This window comes from Manacus candei, unplaced genomic scaffold (genome assembly GCF_025592945.1).
Source record: "Manacus candei isolate 608988 ecotype Guabito, Panama unplaced genomic scaffold, ASM2559294v1 h1tg000013l, whole genome shotgun sequence".
NCBI classification, from domain to species: Eukaryota; Metazoa; Chordata; class Aves; order Passeriformes; family Pipridae; genus Manacus; species Manacus candei.
In genome coordinates, this window is record NW_026138061.1 from 7,391,655 (window position 1) to 7,410,315 (window position 18,661).

Sequence of the window (18,661 nt, forward strand, 5' to 3'; positions counted from 1 at the left end):
GTAAGCCAAGAGTATAAGTTACTCCCAGGTACCTTTTTATAGTAACAATCAAATCAGAAGATATGTTTGGATTGTTTAAAATAAACAGGGAATTAGTTGATGTTTCCCTAATAAAAGTTTTTTCAGTGAAATAAATATCACACCCTTGGTGTATTTTTCCCTTGTTACAAAAGACAGAGAGTAAGAAATAAAAGTTTAATTTTTCTGGAAACTGTTTCTTGAAGATTTATTCTAATCGATTTCTTCTTTTCCTTCTGTAGTTTTAGAAAGCTGGCTTGATTTCACTGGAGAACTGGAACCACCAGATCCTCTGGCAAGATTGCCTCAGCTCAAGCGACGTATCAAACAGCTCTTAATTGACATGGGGAAAGTACAGCAAATAGCAACGCTTTGCTCTGTATGACAAAAGGAAGAATAAAGAAATAAAAATAGGTTCTTTACAGTGAATTTTCTTACTAGCCACAAGACTGACAGGAAGGCAGCGAAAAGCTGAGCATTTATCTGGTTCTTTGCTGATTGCGTTAATAGTCTGAAGCTTTAGAAAGAGGAGAGGAAGTTTAGAGTCAGGGATCTGTTATATTGAAAATATTAAAATTTTCAATGGTGTATGATATACTGAGAAATATCAATGTCTCAGGATTTCAACATGTTAAACAAGTAAATCCCCGTATACAAGAAAATTGAACAAAGAAAAACTCTGCAAAGAGCTACTATTTTTAAACCTTTGGCAAACATTTCTAAATTAGCAGAATTCAGCTGACTAAAAATTCAATCCTCTTATCTTACTAGTGAAAGATAGACACAGAGAGATCTGTATTCTCTCTACAAGGAAAGTTTTTAGATTATTTTCTTCTCTCATGAGGTTCAGGAAGATGAACATACTAGCTTTGATTTTTGAAAGAAATTGCTTATCATGGTTTCCTTTTGAAAATATTTTTTTACATAGAAATCCCTAGAACAGCACCCCTAGGCTCCTTTAAAACATAAGTGGCAAATACTGGTCAGATGTGCCAAATGATATTAAAACCACTGGAATGAGAGTTCGATTATGACTTACGTGAAGGTTTTTTTCCAAAGTCCTACTCAGTGCCAGCAATCCATCCAAAATTGTATCTAGTTTATATTTTTTTATGTTCTACTGCAGTATTCAGGAGTCAAGGTACAGATTTTGTCCTGGGTAGCTCTATTCTGGTATTGGCCCTCTGAAAACTTCACCATCCTCAGCTGGGATGAGGAATGACGAGAGCAGCAAAACTGTCTGTGGCTGTGAAAATTCTAAACCACTGGAGAAAATATCACAAGATACCTTATCCAAGATGTTTTTCTATAAAATCTTTCAGCTTCAGTAAACGACATGTCATGAAACCAAAGGCAGCCTACTTGCTCTGTTAGCTCTTGCTGGATTTTGAGCCCGGGACTTTTCCTGTGATTATAAGTTGCCGCTGGATCCAGTGCTACTTACACGTCTGTGTGTGTATGTATGTGTGGACAGACACACATGTACATATATACATACTATATACATTTCTATCTACACATGTCTAGTTTTAGTACAATAGACTATAAGAACTGGTGGTTCATGTTACCTTTTAACAAGCAGTTTCTAAAATTGAAAATAATGTATGTACAGGTTTTGAAATTTGTAAAATATGACTGTTAAAAGGAGGCTATTTAACTGAGGACATTAAGATACTTGAACATTTTATGCCTCACATCTGTTTATCAGTTCTAGTTATCTGTATAAATGCATTTTAGAACCGATAGACAGTAAACTTGAATTTACCTTTTGATAAGAGTACAAGCCACTGTACATTCAAAAATTATTTAAATTTGCAAACACACTGTTCTATATGTAAGGTACTGTATGTAAAACTGTTTATTAAAACTATTCTGCATATTCTACATTTTCCACTTTTCTTCCTGATCTACATATAAATGTAAAAAAGAAGTGATTGTTATTATGTACAGACCATCAAAAAATCTTGGAATGCCTTTTAAGGATACATACAATTGAAAAATGTGCCAAAGATGGATTATCTGGGAAAGACTTTGCAACCATTGCATTGAACTTTCATGATAAAACCATTATTGAGAAAGAAAGCAGCGTGACTGGTTCATTGCTAAAATAAACCTACCCTGACCTTTCCTGTTTGTCTATCATATCTGAAGTGAGTTATCATTCCTGATGGCCAAAGCAAAATGTAAATCCCTATTACAGAATGGTTGCTATTTAAAAAATCTTCCCACATCAAGCTTGTAGGAGACATCACAGGGCTGCGTGGTAACATGGAAATATGGAATGGTTGGCAGCTCCATATTGCAGAAGGAACATAAGAGCTGAGGAGCTGTTGATGTTTCATAGCAACTGTTAATAAATAAAATAACTCTGTGTTATATAGTTGATGCTTAAATAACTGCTTCAAACAATATGAATAATTGAGTGACCTACTTGCTTTTGGATATGTGAGACTTTATATACTATTCACTTGCTGCATATCCTTGAATGTGGTACTGTGTGTACTGTATAAGAGAAATGTAAATCCAGATGAGTTACTTTGAAACAAAGTGGAGTGTATTTACAGAATTTATACAGCATACACTGTAGCACTGTTATGGAGTGTGTGTGCACGCATGTGATGTAATATAATTGTAAATGTTACTGAAGGTGGAGGTGGACTTAGATTTCAGTGGAGAGGACAGAGGTTTTACTTTTAGTGCAAAGATGGAGGAATAGTATCCTGAAAAGGAAGTACTAAGGTCGAAGTTGAAGTTGCACTTGCAGCTTTAATGTGTCTTCTGTTTGTATGTGTAATGGCCTCTTAATTTACATGAATATGTAATTTTATCCCTCAAGATCCTGCCTTGTTCAGGATAGACTGTGCTTACAAAAACAATCTGTTCAGTATTTTTTTAATCTTCATTGTGTAGTCATGTATTGTAAAAATTTCTGCAAGCATTCATATCTTCTAGGAAATACAATCTCAGTGTCCATATGGACCATGCTGTGATACATCGTGTACTGCTCAAATGCTTCACAAACTTGTCTGAGTTTGCTTTCTCAAGTTGTGGTGCTGGTCTGTAACATGTGAACTTTAGTTTTTGGCCCCTGTTTCTCAAGTGTTCAGAGGTTTGGGATGCTTTTGAGGTTTTTTCTTTCAAACACTTACAAGTCAAGTGCCATAAAAATACTAAGTGTTTTGCACAAAATGTAACCTATAGTTGATTGCTTTTCTTGTGTGCCAGTCAACCCTGATGTGATCTGGCTTTTACCAGTATTTCTTCCTAGTTGGCCTTATCAAGAGAATCTTTTTCCTGTAGGCATCATTTTCCATCGGTCTTCCTGCCTCCTCCTAAATAAGCCAGGGACCTACGTTCAGTCTTTTTGTGGCGTTTTTTTCGGGGTATGAGTTGCAACTGTGCTGTTTGCTGGAGAGGGCATACCCTCTCTGTGGCAAAAATAGTATGTGGCAGTGTAAGGACTGTTTTATATACGTGCACAGAGAGGTAAAATGTTTAAATTTACAGCCCTCTTTGACTGAATAGAAGTCCTAAATAGTAACAGACAAAAGGGAAAAGCCATTGTACAGAAGCCTCTTGTGATTTCACAGGGCTAAGTGGCATAGTTGTAGAGCCCTTGAATGCCCAGCTTCTTGTCTGAGGATTGGTGTTTTTGGGGGGTTTTTGTTTTTTTTTTCTTTAATGGAGTTATCGAGGTGATTTGTTTCAAAGCCTGCTCCTACCTGTGACCAAACTGTAGGCATCTGCATCAGGAACTGTGTGTTTTAATTGCAGTCACTAATGAAACATAGTCTTGGTGGTGTAATCTGGGACAACATGATGGGGCTGCCACATTCTGCTTACAAAACTGAGGTACTTCAGGTCATATGGCAGGGAATGGATTGGAAGATACTTCCTGCTAACCTTTTCTTGGGTAGCTGTAAGTTGAGTAGTGCCCATATTTTGGATATTCTGGCCTTAGCTGCACAGATCTTTGTTTAGCAGTGGAGTGATTTACAGCAGCAGAAGCCTGTCAACCTCTTTCAAAGAGACAAAGAAGGTGGGTTGCAATTTTCTGATAGATTTCTCGTATTTGCTGGGTGGCAGAGAATTGAGACAGTTCTTCCATGGGTGGAGTCTTCTTGTACATCCACCTGTCTCTCTTAATTTTGTCTCTGAGCTTCTGCATGTACTTCTCATCTGCTTGTTCTGCAGATTGCATCGGTTCCTCTTGTTCTTCAGCTTTCTGTGTCTGACTTCTGTGGTGCCTGGAGGGCTTCATTCCTCTGTTCTCATGCCCAGTTCCTCTGCCTACTGTGGGAAGCAGTCATGGGGAGGGGTCTCCTCTGCTGTTCTGTCCTCAGCCTCCAGTGTGTCCTAGGACTTGTGTGTACCTAGGAGTGTGTGTACCATGATCAAAATCTCAACTGTTTCTGCTGCCTTCCTTAAATAAGCCTCTTCTATCTTGTGCAAGTGCTGATCTCCCTCTGCTCCCATCTGGCTTCTAACTAGACTTGAATTAATATTACAGCAAAACCCCTCTGGCACTGCTGGGCTCCAGCACTCCTTACCAAACTGAGGGTTGGGATGTAAAGGAGTTGTTCAAACATTACAGTAGAACTATAGAATAATTTTGATGTTTGCAGACCACAGCATTTTTCCTTTGTATTTGAAGGGAAACTGCAACCGTTTTTCTTCACTGGAACTTTAAAAGGCACAAAACAGATCCTGAACCGAACTGGAGCTTGATGTAAAAATCAACAAGTAGAGGGTGGGAAGGACTCTGGAGGCAGGGGCTTCATAGCCAGAAGAGCAGTCAGGCCCTCCTGACTGCCTTGCCCGGTTAGTGGCTCTGTGGAGGTGCTGATGTGTAAGGGGGGATGTGTGCGGTGATGCCGTTCGATTGCAAACAGGATGGTTTAGAACACTGGAACTGTAGGTTTTCTCGCTGCTGCTTTAAAATGTTGCAGTATATGAACCTTAATTTTGGAGTGCTTATTGAAGTCAGAGGCTTAATGACTTTTGAAATGCCCATTGCTATTCTCACATTTTATTAGCTGACCATCTTTTTCTGTTGTACTGATTCCATATGGCTTTAGGTGAGCATTTTGCAGAGGCCATTTGAAATGCTTCATTAATGGTTTCTGTTGTACTTTGTTATGTCCTGGGCACTGGGTTTGGGGGGAGTCTGTCTTTAGCAATAAATATTATACACTATGTGTATATCTGTTTATATATGGAAAACAAATACAGAGCATGTAACGATGGTGAAAATACACTGCACGGAGTGCAGATTGTGCATTTGGCAGCCATTCTGCACCAGCCTGAACGACTCTTGAAAAATTGGAGACCATGTGGAGAAAACGAACTAGCGTGTAAAGAATCATTCAGGACTGAATTTCCCTTTCCATACACACTTGGCCTGTGTGTAAGCAGTGGATAAGCCAGCCCTACTCTGTGGGTTGGATAACTAAAGCTAGTTGAGTTGCTGTTTGCTTCAAACAGCAGCCTTCCTTAAAACTGGCCGGAGCCTCCTCTGTTCAGCTGTAGCTCGTTCATCAGTGTATTGTCACTAAACACTCTGAGAGAGGCAGCACTGCACTATGATTAAATCTTCTATGAGAGAAGCAAAATACTTCTGTGATTTGTTTTTTATAATAGCAATAATGTTGACTGCATTCTAATACTCACAATAAAGGTCTGTTGAGATTGTTATGTGCCTGGGCTCCCATTCCATGGACTTTTCTTTTGGAGAGCTAGTGGTTGTTTGAGTATGTTTTAAAGCATTCAGGAATCTTCAGTTGCATGTTTAACCTGTAGTCCATAACTTATGTGCAGTCATTGATACTCATTTGTCTACATTGCAAAGCTTTAATTGTATTTTAGCCTGTAGGCAAATTATACAGTCAGTAAATTATTTTTACAGTACTGAATTAATTACTGTGTAGCTAAGTAAGTGGAAGATTTTTCTATTCCTGAACTGCTTTGGTGTTTAACAATTTCAAGGTTTGAGTTTTGCAATGCACTGGCTTCTTAAAAAACAATGTCTTTTCAGCATGTTCACAGTGATGGCATCTCTTCTTGTGGGCCTTCTAAGGGTGTTTTGTGCCTTTGTACAGTGTCATTTACAAAGTAACTTCAATTTGCTTTTAATGATTTATTTTAATATTGCCCACAAGCTGTTCCGCACTCTGCTGTGGTAGAAAATAAATAAACCAACCATGCTAAGAAGCTTCTTCTCTTAGACATCCTGTGGACCAGGGCACAAATGGCAAGCAGCAGATGAATGAAATTGGACAGAGTCTCAATGAGTTACTGATACAGAAAAATTGTTCTGTTGTTCACATAAAAAAAGATATGATCGTAAATGTAGCCAACTTGAAAATTTTAATTCTGAAACATTTTAGTCATTGTTTAAGGGAGCCTCCCAAAATGGTCTCTCAAATTTAAGGTGTAAGGCCAAATTCAGATCTTGGAGCAATACACCAAAACACTTTTTTTTTTAATTAGCAGAGTTTTTAAAGATGAGGTTTCCCGAGTCAGGCCAACCATCTGGTCAGCCCAGTGTCTTATGTGCAGTAGAAACAATGTCATATCTGTACAAATTGGCCTTTCCCTAATTAAATCTTTCACTGCTGTTAAACTGAGGTTTCCCTTACCAAAATTTTTATGAAGTCCATCAGTTTAAACACTCCCTGACAGGCTTGTGCTCCTTGAGTTTAATCCATCTTTTTTCATTGGTGGCTTACTGAATTCACAACTTTGTTGTGTGGCAGGGATTGTGTTTGTCCTTGAACTTCTTTTCTGACTCCATTGGCTCTACACCATTGCCTTCAGTTCAGAGAAGGTTAATTGTTGCATTATTGAAAAGACCCAAAGTAGTTTTGTCCCATCAACACTCAGAGTTTGGCACCCTGTTACTGCCCTTGTGTGACTGGTGGTGACTTTTCTCACTGCATCAGCTTGTGTTTGTCAAACATTCAGTTGATTCAAGGTGCAAATCCTTTGTGTCACTGCAGGTTGCAGATCTGGCTCCTGCTTGGGATTTCAAGCCAACTTGCATCCTAGTTGTTGTGAAAATAAATATTTTTCTACTTTGAATCACTGTGGTACTATTTGATAGAGGACAATTGTATTATCTTCAATGAGTAAGATTTTACCTGGATTTCTCCAGGGACAAATGCAAATTCAAATGTTCTTACGTGGGCTTCTTTAGGTTCTTCTGTCACCAAAGGCATTTTTCTCCTATGCTAAATTATAATTAAAACAATTGACAAGTCCTGTACCCACTTTTCTGATCTAGCCAAGTTTAGCATGGAAGTTATTGGAACTTCCCCATTCTTTCAATTTGAAGAATGTGTCATGTATAAAGTGACTGAAAGGTGTATTATCTGAGGCTGTCATCCTGTCATCTTTTAATTTTGCATCACATGAGGACTTAATAAGAGATGATAAAGATAAGTGCTTCACAAGGTCTTGGAAAGAAATGTACTGACTGTAAACCTTAGTTGTCTATCTGTAAGTGTAATAAATGGTGTTAGTCTTGTTTTTACATAGTTTTCCTAAAATGTGTGAGAGAACTATCTGATATTGGTGCTTTATTTAACACAGAACAATTTATTATTTTTAAATAAATGAACTGATTGATGTGGGCATGATTTCACAGTGTTTTCAGTTCTTAAAATTTTTTGCTTCCAATTTGCTGCCTCATTCAAGAGGCTCCCTCAAGTTTTCTTAAGCTAAGGTTGACTTCTCAGGCTCAAGTTTTATTTGGGTAAGAGTAACTTTTTTATATCTACAGATGTTTGTGTATTCATATACAGGAATCATTTATCCTTGGGCTTTTTGACATGTAAAAACTGCAGTTGCACAGACCATCTCTTCTGCAAAGAAAGTGTATGCAAAACTGGAACAACGAATAAATCTCTGCTTCTCCCTTGAGGTTTGTGATTTCAGTGTCTCCTCTCACTGATCTTTGTCTTTCCCCCAGCAGTTCTAGTTTGTAGTATAGACTGAGTAGCTTTTACCAATGTGTGCTGTAGCTTTTCCCTCATTTCCAGCACTAGAACAATGATTTTGAAGACATGATAGTTCTAAGGCTTAATGGTCTGGGGACTTTTTCTGCTTACTCCTTTTCTGCCCTTCATTGGTGAGCTAATTTAAGATACTATTCTTTTTTTTCTCAGGTGCTAAAAATAGAGGTAAATTCCATTTTCCCTCCGCTGAAGGTCATGCAAAGCTTTTCTTGGTTTGTATTTGTTCAACCACAGACAAGTGCCTCTTTTTCTCTGATGAATGTGAATTGCACGTATTGCTCTGTAAACAATTTTTTTTTTCCTTTTTAATCCATGGGCTATTACATCCCCTTGAACGTGCATGTACCAAGATGCCCACCTTGGTTTGACGCACATCTAGAAGTGGTTTAAGGGATGCAAATTGCCAAAATTCCTTTTCTTACTTTGTTTTTTTAAGAGGTTTCTGAGACTTGGCGGTTCTGCCTAACTCAGAGGTTGTTTTCTGAGTGTTTCAGAAGGAAATAAAAGTCATCTTGGGAACCTACACTATTCAGATATTGTGGATTTGTGCTTCTTTCTGTTAGTAATAGCTCTTTGACACCTTCCTGGGTTCCTGTCTGCCTTAATCCATTATCAGCCTTTTGTAGCAAAGAATAAAAGAGGAAAGTGAGTAGTGACCTTAATAAGCTTGCTTCTCTCCCCTTTTGCTGTGCAAGGAACCTGAATAACACTTTTCTAATAACTTTAGAAAATTGGATTGAATCAGTATCACACACCCAGCACACTCTGGTTGTGTGTTCCATTGTGGTGCCTGTAAGCACAGCTCCTGCTGCCCCTGGAGAGCCTGTGTCACTGGGCTGGGCTGTTTCTGGTTGCTTCCCTGTGTCTGCCCCACTGCATGGGGGTCAGACATGAACCTGATGCTCTTAAAGCACCCTTGAGTCAGAAATATATGTCATGGTCAAACTTTACTTCCTTCCTGATTCAGCCACCCTAATTTAATAATGGCTATTTCGGCAGATTGCTTTGCTCTGCATGTATTTTCCCTACAAATGCTACGCTAATCCAGAAATTCAGTTTCTGTCTGTGCCTGCTCAGTCAGGGCTGTTACAGGATTTGTTGTCTTTATCCCTCTAAGGGTTGCCATTTTGTGATCTGTCATCTGCATTGGCCATGTTCTTCATCTTTTCTCAGCTTGATCTTTTGGCAAACTATTGACTTTTCTCAAGTCAAGAGTAGGTTGCTTGAAAGTAAATTCCACATATAGTCCCACTCATTTTTAAAAGCCTAGTCATGCTAAATCAAACTCGTGCTGCTGTTTGAGATCATATTTACCATGTACATCAAATCCCATGGCATGGCAGTGGTCTACGACCCACACAGAAGGATGCTTGGATCACTCTTAGTACAGTGTTGGTCTGTAGGGGAGTATCAGTAGATAGAGTTATTTCTAGACTGTCTAGTACCCATGAATCACAAACAAGAGTGCTGCTTTCACTTTTTATTGAAATCCACCCAAATCCAACTTCAAACATGTGCTGTTATTATTTACCTAATTATTTTGGGCTTATTTATCCAACCACCTTTGTACAAGTGAGGGTCAGTTCTCGTAATTCCTGGTGCAACTAAATGCTGACTCATAAGAGGTGGACAATTGAGAAGTGATACTCTGGAACCAAGGAAATAATATTTCTGACATATTTTAGGTTGAGGATCTTGCATGCAATTAGTATCAAAAAACTTGGCTTAACAAGCTTTATGGTCATATAGATGTTATAGCTGGAGAATAGCCCAAGAAGCAAAGCTGCTTCTGTCAGATTCTTGACTGTGTTAAAGTGCATGGTGCAAATGAGAGTAAAGGCAAAAGACTGAATGTGTTTGACTTTGACCCTCAATTCACTTCAGTCAATGGAACTGCATCCATCCTGTTTTTCACTTAATAAATAACCACATTATGAATTCTATTTACTCCTAATGCTGCAGCACTCGCAGGCCTAACTCTCACCTGTCCCTCAGCAGGCTCAGGCTCTCTGGGAATGCAAAAAGGTGCACTTCTAATAGTGAGAACAGATACTGTTTGTGCCCCAGTGCAGGTGAGAGCCAGAGCTCTGCCTGGGGTCATGTCAATGTGCTCAATTTGCTTGTTGATGTAACTGAGTCCCCCCCTGCCACCTGCTGTACCTGCTGCCACTTGTTCTCTCCACTGACCGGGCTCAGTCGTGCTCCCTGGAGCGGGGATGAGAACTGGCTGAGGAGAACCACGAGGGCAGTTCAGGTGAACGAACCTCTTGCAGTTTTCCCAGAAGCATCGTGTGCGTCACTCACCCAATTTTATACCCAGTCTACTAGCACTTGAGTGAACCCATCCATGTGATGGTTGCTATAAAAAGGCAGGTAAAGGCCACACGGGGTGCACAGGGCTGCCTCCCTGACAGAAGGGATGGAGCAATCCCATCGTGAGATGGGATCCATCCCATTTTGCGCCCTTCTTTGCTGCTTTACTAGCATAGTAACAGCCAATATATTTGGTAAGTACTCTTGTTCTTTTCTTCTGCCTGTGTACAGTGGTGACTGTGGTCCTGTGATCTTTGTGCTGCTCTGTGTGTTTTTCTGATGACATATGTGATTATCTTGACTCTTGCCCGCTGCAAACTTAGCTAGTTATTGTATGCTGTGGAAACTGAGTCTGGGGTCCAGGTTAAATAATAAACTATAAGGATCTTAAGTGGTCAGGTTTATCTGAGTTAGCACACCTGGATTTTGGGCGGAAAAAAAAGTTTTCTCAAGGAACAGACTGGGCTACAGAAGGAGCTTAGGTAAGAAAAGCTGCAGACATGGTGCTGCAGATGTGGTGCTGCAGAGATGTGAAGGTCCTAAGATTACATCTTCTACCTGTATGTGCCATCATCTAATTTTGGCTTGAACCTAAAGATACTGGGTAGCCTGAGTGCTGCACCGCCCTAGTTCTTTGGTCTGAGTTTGATAGTCCTGCACAACCAGCAATTTGAATCACTGAATTAGTCTTTTAACTCATATGTCTTGGTGGACCCGCTCCAGCACTGTACACAAAGATCTCCACACATCCCAGAGCAACTGGCTCAGAGTCATGTTTGAGGTGAAAATGGTGAGGTTTGCCTACGTGTAGTTGTCTGTGTATGAGATAATGTGAAATGTTACAATTTCATGAAAATTTTCACATGGTCTTAAGGAGACACAGTAAAAACTCACAGAAACAGCTGTGTTTGAGAGGTCTTAGATGCACAGGAACCATCTGTGGCTGCAGAAGTTCCCTGACCTGCAAATTGAATATTTGAAGGTGAAAAGTGTTGAGAATACTTATGATGTACTTGCACTACTGTGTGTGGTCACATTCAGAAAAAATACTAGCTCAAGTGAACCTTTGGTCTAAATCACTGTACCTATGGGTTTGTTTGCAGTATTTTTATAAATAGTCAATGGATTTAAGAGCATGACACTAATCAGATTTTGAGGATGGGGAAAGTGTCAAATCAACTAATTTGTTCTGTGAAAAAGAACTTACTGAATTTCATCATTCTCCTAAAACAGCAGCAAATGCAGCTTTGAATGCATTAAGAACTGAGAAGTTGACTGTTTCTTTGCTAGGTGGCTTCAGTATTTGATCATGTACCCTAGTAAAAATTGAGAGTGCTCCTAATATGAATTAGTTTGACACTACTGCTAGACTGATTCTTCTTAGATTGTTCATGAGATTAAGAAGAAATATCTCTCATTTTGGTGAAGTAATGAGTGACTTCAATAAAGAATAATTACTCAGAAACTTTAATAGTGATATGTGTGGTTATGGCAAAGGGCTCTTTTGTGGTCACAGGCACAACTAAATCTATGTACCCCAGGTACCAGTGCCAGTACAGAACAGAGCTGAGACTAACTAAACACAGACCTGGGAAAGGAGTTCACGAGCATCTCCACCATGTGCTCATCCTGCAGCTGGCAGTTCAGCAAATTTTTTCAGTACCTCCCTCTCACTGTCCCACACAGAAATGCACACAAGAAGCACTAGGGAAACAACCAGGGAGGACCCATGAACCTGGGATTGTTACCACGCAGTGCTGGCACTAACAGGGTAAGAACAGGTTTGTGGTGAAATCACTCTTATGTTTTTACCTTCTTGCTGCTTTCAGAGTATCAGACGGATTCCCAACCACTGCGTCCATGCGAACTTCAGAGGGAAAAGGCTTTTTCAGCAGGAGAAGCCTACGTTCCTCAGTGCTCAGAAGATGGCCAGTTCAGGTAATTCATCCCTGCTGTTAATCTGCTGTTATATGAGGTCACCTTTCATTGCTGATGGAAATTTGAGCCTGTTTTGAAAAACCTCTCTATCAGTGGACTTGAGGATGATGAGTGCAGGAGACTTGAAGTGACTTCACTGAGCCATGTTGCAGATCCAGCCTCTCCTGAATGAATTCCCTGTTGCTGGAAATAATATCTAAGAAATAATCTCTAAGACTAGTCTTGGCAGCATTATTTGCATGTTAAATACTTGGTGCAGGTTGCTGTGCAATGCAGCTGCTGTCATCCTACACGTGCTCATAGGTGAATGTGTGTGCCAGCTGGCAGAGGTCAACCAAGTTGACTGAGAAGTTACCCACTCTGCTGTAAGTGGCACAGTTGGGTTTCCTTCTAAAGGCAGTAAAGGAACAAAAAAGCATATGGAGAACAGTGATTTAGAGAGCAGTGTGTTGCTTGAAGGTGCAAGAAGCCAATAACTTAAAGCTGAAGCTGAGTACAGATTGTAATGTTCTCTACTGTTATCTTGTTGCCTCTGGTGGCAACTTTGGCCATTCTAGATTTGACTTAGAAACTATCTCAAAATGTATGGTGAATCTCAGATAATGAGGATCAGGATTGTGTCCTACCCGTTTGCTTCCTTAATGACTTCAAATCACATATCTGCAATTCCTGAAGAATTCACAGAATTACTAAAATTAAGAGTTCCCATCGAGTAGAGTCACCAGAAACACAGCCCTTGTTGATTCCCTTATTAGTGATGTTAAAGTACTTGAAGTTGTTTGGCTTGCTTTATAGTTTTGTGTCTGGTACTGACTGAGGACTCTGTCACTCACAAAATAAAAAATATTACTTGTGATCTCCTTCAGGACAGTCCAGTGCAGTAGGAATGGTCTCTCCTGTTGGTGTGTGGATGAGAATGGTGTTGAGGTACCTGGCAGCAGACAGAGTGGATATCCCATATCTTGTGAGTCACAAGTGTCTATTTCTGTTCAGATTGGGTAAAGAACTGTTTAAATCTGCATCTGAACTGCTGAAATGAAAAATAAGTTAGCCCTAGACTTTGATGACCTCTAGTTTGTTATAATTTGCTGGGACTAGTGGAAGTTCTGGAGTTTCTTCAGGGCTAATCATGGAATCCTGATACACCTGGATGTCTGTATTTATGAAGGTCAGACTAAGGTAAATTGTGAATGAAAGATCAATTTAGTGTATTGGCTTTTGAATTAGAGAGCTTTAACCCCATCTGTGGTAGGTTTCTCTGTGCCAATTTTCATAACCTCAAATTCATCAATGTTCTCACAACACCTGGGTGGCAGACTCAGAACTCGTAGTTCCAAAACAACTCAGATGTTGTCTTAATAAATGATTCAGTGCCTAATAAGAACCTTCATCTAACAGTGCTGCTCTCTGGTGTTTCAGGCTTGTCCTTTTGCCAGCTGCAAAAGCAGAGGATCTTGGTGAGTCGATACATCAACAGCAGCAGCATCTCCTACATCCCTCAGTGCCTGGATTCAGGGGCTTTTGATGAGGTGCAGTGTGACATGGAGCTGGGGCAGTGCTGGTGTGTAGATCCAGAAGGGATGGAGATTTATGGCACCAGGCAAAGAGGAAAGCCAGCACGGTGTAAGTAATATTCAACAAAATGGTGGGGTTTGTAGGTTTGAAAGGCTTGGTCTGAATGAAAGGTGGTAGATCAGGAACCTGGGCACTGCAGTCTATAGAATTATAGGTAGTTAACCGAACCATCGAAGTTCCTGTTTTGTAGAACCAAAGAATATATCAACTTGGAAGGGACTTATAAGATTATTGAGTACAATTCCCTGCTCTTCATAAAAACAAGATGATGCACCTCAGTGTCCATGCTCAATGTAATGAATGTAAACCCCTTCCAAACAGTGGGGCTGCTATTCAGCTGTTCAGGGGAAGTTAAAACACCCAATAACATTACCTTTCTTCCTATCAGGCCCAGGGAACTGTGAGATCCGAGACCGTCGCATTCTGCATGGGTTTGGGGAGAAGAGCCCCCCACAGTGCTCAGCAGATGGAGAGTTTCTGCCTGTCCAGTGCAAGTTTGTCAATACAACAGACATGATGTTTTTTGATCTTGTTCATAGTTACAACAGGTAAGAGCTCAGGCCTCTGAATCAGGAAAGCAGTCCTGCATACCTCTTCCAGGCACTTGAAGTGGCAGTGTCTTACTGGGGGTTTTTTTGTGGGTTTTTTTCCCCCACATGAAACCCTTCTTCTGTGACTGTACATGATGTTATTTTCTGTTAATGAATGGACCCAGTAGAAAGCCTTTTCCTTCTCAATTAAATTTGCTGATTTTTTTTAAAAAAATGTATTCCATCCCTGCAGTGTAATCTGTGTGTCTTCACACAGCACTGGATGCCACATTGCAATCCGTGTTTGGAAAAGTAGACAGGGCTACTTCTCACATGGACAGCACCAAATGAGATAAATACAGAAGGAGCAGAGGAATTCAGATATATATATGAAGTAGGAAAGACAGTTCCCTATGGGAGATGAAAAGAGATGAATGGACAGACAAGAGGCAAGATACAAAGGTGAAGTTCCATGTGATGATGGGAAACTTTTATCTGTTTAGGCAGTGCCAGGGTTGCTCACAGGAGAATCAAGCAAGTGATGAATTGTTATGCTGGTGTACGACTGGCCTTAGGAAGTTGGAGGGAGTTGGAGAAGGCTCCAGAATGCTGGATCAAATCCTTATCTGTGGGAGCAAGAAGCTGTTGGGAGTTAATACTGAGGTGGAGCTGGAATTAATACTGAGATGGAGAAACAAGGGAGAGGCAATGGGAACTGAAGGGGGAGGAATTTGTTTTGGCACAGATGTTCAGACTCTCCAGAGAAACCTTTTCGTCTCTCATGAGGGCCATCTCAGTCAGCACATTTCCCTGCTGGAGGCCAGTGGAGTAAATGTAATCCCTCATTCTGACTTGGCTCTGTAGCAGCAAAGCAATTTTATTGTAAATGTCAATTTTTCTATTTTCTTTTTTTAATTTAAGAAAAACTGAAGGATGGGCCCAAATGCACAATGCAAATTTCTCAGAGCTTCAGGAGAGGTTATTTTGGCAAGAGCAAAATAATTTGGTTTTTTTGTTTGTTGGCCTGTGGTGTGTGGAAATTCTAAAAGAGCAATTACAGAGGAGAAATCAATGCTTTAAATTGGTATATTTTTTCCTCCCATTGGGAGATTTGTCTGCAAAGACCTGTGAGATTAGATTTACATTGTGTCTGTGCCATGTAATTAATCACAGCAGGATTATTTTACTCCCAGCTCTACACCTTTCTAATTATGGCATTGACTTAACCTATTACCATCATATCTGAGTGTTTCAGGTCATTAATATATTTATTTTCACACTACTCCTGCTTGAAGTGTCATTATCTATCCCTTCTCGAAAAAGGGGGGGTCAGAATACAGAGTTGAAGTGATGAACTCCATAGCAAAGAACTGTAGTACAACAGGGATTTTAACCCATATTTTATATTCATGTGGAACCAGTGGAGCAACTCAAAGTTCAAAGACAAGATTAACAATCTCGCTTTTATTTGCTTTCCTGTATTTTTGAGTGCAAATATTCTTGTTGAAACACATAGATACACTATAAATTTATCCATAACTTAAATGTGGTCACCTTTGCTTTATCCATTGTTTTAACCTGGCTCTGAGAGATGAGGAACTCTGTGTTATTGCTACTGTGAGTTATTGCTACTCATTGTAAGGGCTGTGGTTAAAAAGCTGTGTTTTTTTCTTTTCTGAGAAAAGAAAAAAAATGTGTTAGGAAGTGAGTTTTCCACATAAGGTGAGAAAAGTTCTGCCCTCTTGTTTGTACGGGCCTAATTTATATCTGTTTGTACTTTATTTACCTGTACTCTCAACTTGCAACAAAAATAACCAGAATGACAGGATATGACTATACAGCTGCCCCAGATAAAAGTAGCATAATTGTGACTTCTTAACTTTGAAGGAAAGCACCATGCAGAGTTTTTTCACTGAATCCTGTTTCACTCAGCTAGGTGTTGAGATGCTGAGGTGATGAACTCCAAGGACATGAGCAGTGCAGAGTAGAGATCATATTCCCAGTTAGGTAGTGGCTGCTGCATGATAATCCAGGGGATCTGAAAGGCCTTGAAATACCCCAAGCATCTTTATGTTATGTGTGTACATTAAAGACCACAGAAATACATGACATAAGTCCCTCTGTTCTGTGAAGTATGACATTTTGATTGCTTTTAGCATGCCAGTGTCAGCAGCAGAGCAGGATTTGACAATCCAAAGTGGGAGGAGTCAGTAGGTTTTAATTTGAAGACATGGAAGGGTACCAGAACACAGCAGCACTGCACAGGGTTGTGCAAGTTCTGAGATGACAGCATGGCTGGGTAACACTGGGACAACCCTGAGGTTACCAGCCCCTTCCTCTGACGGAGGTTGCTGTTGCTTTGTGCATTTCCAAGCCTGTGCTTTGATGTCCTGAAAAAGGAGGAAGCAGTAACATTTTCAGCTCTCCTGACAGGAGGTGGGAGAGCTCTCAGGAGTCACCTCTCCCGTGAAGACAGGCTGAGAGAAGAGAAGACTCTGGGAAGACCTTATAACACCTTGCAGTACCTAAAGGGGGCTACAAGAGATATGGAGAGGGACTTTCAACAAATGCATATAGTGATAGCACAAGGGGGAATGTCTTTGAACAGAAAGAGGGTAGGTTTAGACTTAGATATTAGGAAGAAATTCTTTCCTGTGAGTGTGGCACTGGAACAGGTTGCCCAGAGAAGTTGTGGATGCCCTGTCCCTGGAAGTGTTCAAGGCTGGATGTGACCCTGAGCAACCTGGTCTAATGGAAGGTGTCCCTGCCCATGGCACAGGGGTTGGAACTAGATAATCTTTAAGGTTCCTTTCAACCCAAAATGTTCTATTATTCAGGCAGAGTCCTGGAGTTGGCAAAGGCTCCTTGGTCTGCTCTGCTCTGCTCACTTGAGCACCATCTTTGAGCCAGACAAGCATTTCATTGCTGTTCTCAGGCTGCATGTGCTAGAGCATCCCTGAGGCTGCTGGAGGGTGGCACTGGAATTGAACCTGGTCACAGTCCCAGTTTCACAGGGTGGCTGGAAACTGCTTTTTCTCAGTTAATCTGGGCCCAATCTGCTGCTGAGTGTCCTCCCTTGGTAAAAACTTAATTTGTGTAACTCTCTGAATGTCTTGAGCAGAAAATTTCACTTCCCTGTTGCTAGCTTTTCCCAAATAAGCCCCGTGCAGCTGGGGCACCACACCTTTATCGTATTTTGGGATAAGGGGATGTGTCCGAAAAATAATATGATTGTTTTGGAACCTGGCACTTTGAAGCTAGAAAAACTTATCTTTTGCTTGGAGAAACCCTAGGATATCTGTCAGTTAAGATCACATTTATTGTGGTTTTTTCCAACTCTGACCCTATTAAATTTCCTTCTTAAATCATTACTTTCCTGGAATCTAGCTGTTGTCACTCCTAGAATATTACAGTGGAAACTAATATCTCTTTGGTCTCCAGAAGTAAAAGTCAGCCTTACTTGTAGCACATTAAAAACCCTTTTTCCTTCTCCTCAATCTGTTGAGCAATGCCCTGAAATGAAAGATATTAGCGAGGTTTTTATCAGCTTTTGTACTTATTTCAGTGCAGAAAGCACACGTAGCATGTAGGGAAGGGGGAGCAACCTGTTTGTTTAGGCTTTCTGCCATCCTGTGCAGATTTGTGGAAGGAGCTACTATATGGGTCCTATAATAACATTAAGCCAACGCCCTTCTATTTTACACTCTTTGGCAGACTTTCAAAGTTGAGAATCGAATTGAAAATGAGTGTTAGATGCTGGGTGGCTGCTTAGGAAGGGTCAGGAATCTGTCTGAAGGGAGATTGTCATGTGTTTCTTTAAAAAGTGGCATTTAGGAGATTTGTTATCCTGCTGGAACACTGATCTGGATCATGTCAGAGCCTGGTTGCCAAAAGGAGACCAAAGGGTTTTGTACTGACCTTATGCAGACATCTCTGTTGTACAAATTCAGGAAGGAAATAGATGATGCTTGTTGTTGTTGATGGCCCTCCCTGGGCTCTTCACAGGAGGCTTTTTTTGCTTCCAGGTTCCCAAGGGCTTTCCAGGCATTCAGCTCCTTGCGGGAGAAGTTCCCGGAGATCTCTGGATACTGTCACTGTGTGGACAGCCTGGGGAGGGAGTTGGCAGACACTGGTAAGTGCCCACCAGCATTTAATCCTTTAGTTTGGGTGGTGTTGAATTCCCAAGGGAAAGGACAAATAACAAATATCAGTCTTCAGGTTCATTTGGATCTTCAATTTCATTCTTACAAGGGGTAAGACCACTGTGACCAG

The 18,661-nt window shown here is 40.5% G+C and overlaps 2 protein-coding genes across 8 annotated transcripts in view; both read left to right on the top strand.

The window, feature by feature from the left end:
* The window catches only part of PHF20L1 (PHD finger protein 20 like 1), a 55,895-nt gene extending 47,962 nt beyond the window's left edge, over positions 1-7,933 (top strand). For all 7 annotated transcript variants that reach the window (XM_051778432.1, XM_051778434.1, XM_051778437.1 and 4 more), the window contains one exon: positions 261-7,933. In XM_051778432.1, the coding sequence (XP_051634392.1) occupies positions 261-403 (143 nt within the window). In that variant the 3' untranslated portion in view covers positions 404-7,933. The remainder of the gene's footprint in view (positions 1-260) is intronic.
* A 2,508-nt stretch (positions 7,934-10,441) lies between these two features.
* The window catches only part of TG (thyroglobulin), a 147,979-nt gene continuing 139,759 nt past the window's right edge, over positions 10,442-18,661 (top strand). Inside the window, exons 1-6 of the mRNA XM_051778582.1 lie at positions 10,442-10,540; positions 12,176-12,284; positions 13,151-13,248; positions 13,704-13,907; positions 14,248-14,407; positions 18,415-18,521. Of these exons, the coding sequence (XP_051634542.1) occupies positions 10,453-10,540; positions 12,176-12,284; positions 13,151-13,248; positions 13,704-13,907; positions 14,248-14,407; positions 18,415-18,521 (766 nt within the window). The 5' untranslated portion in view covers positions 10,442-10,452. The remainder of the gene's footprint in view (positions 10,541-12,175; positions 12,285-13,150; positions 13,249-13,703; positions 13,908-14,247; positions 14,408-18,414; positions 18,522-18,661) is intronic.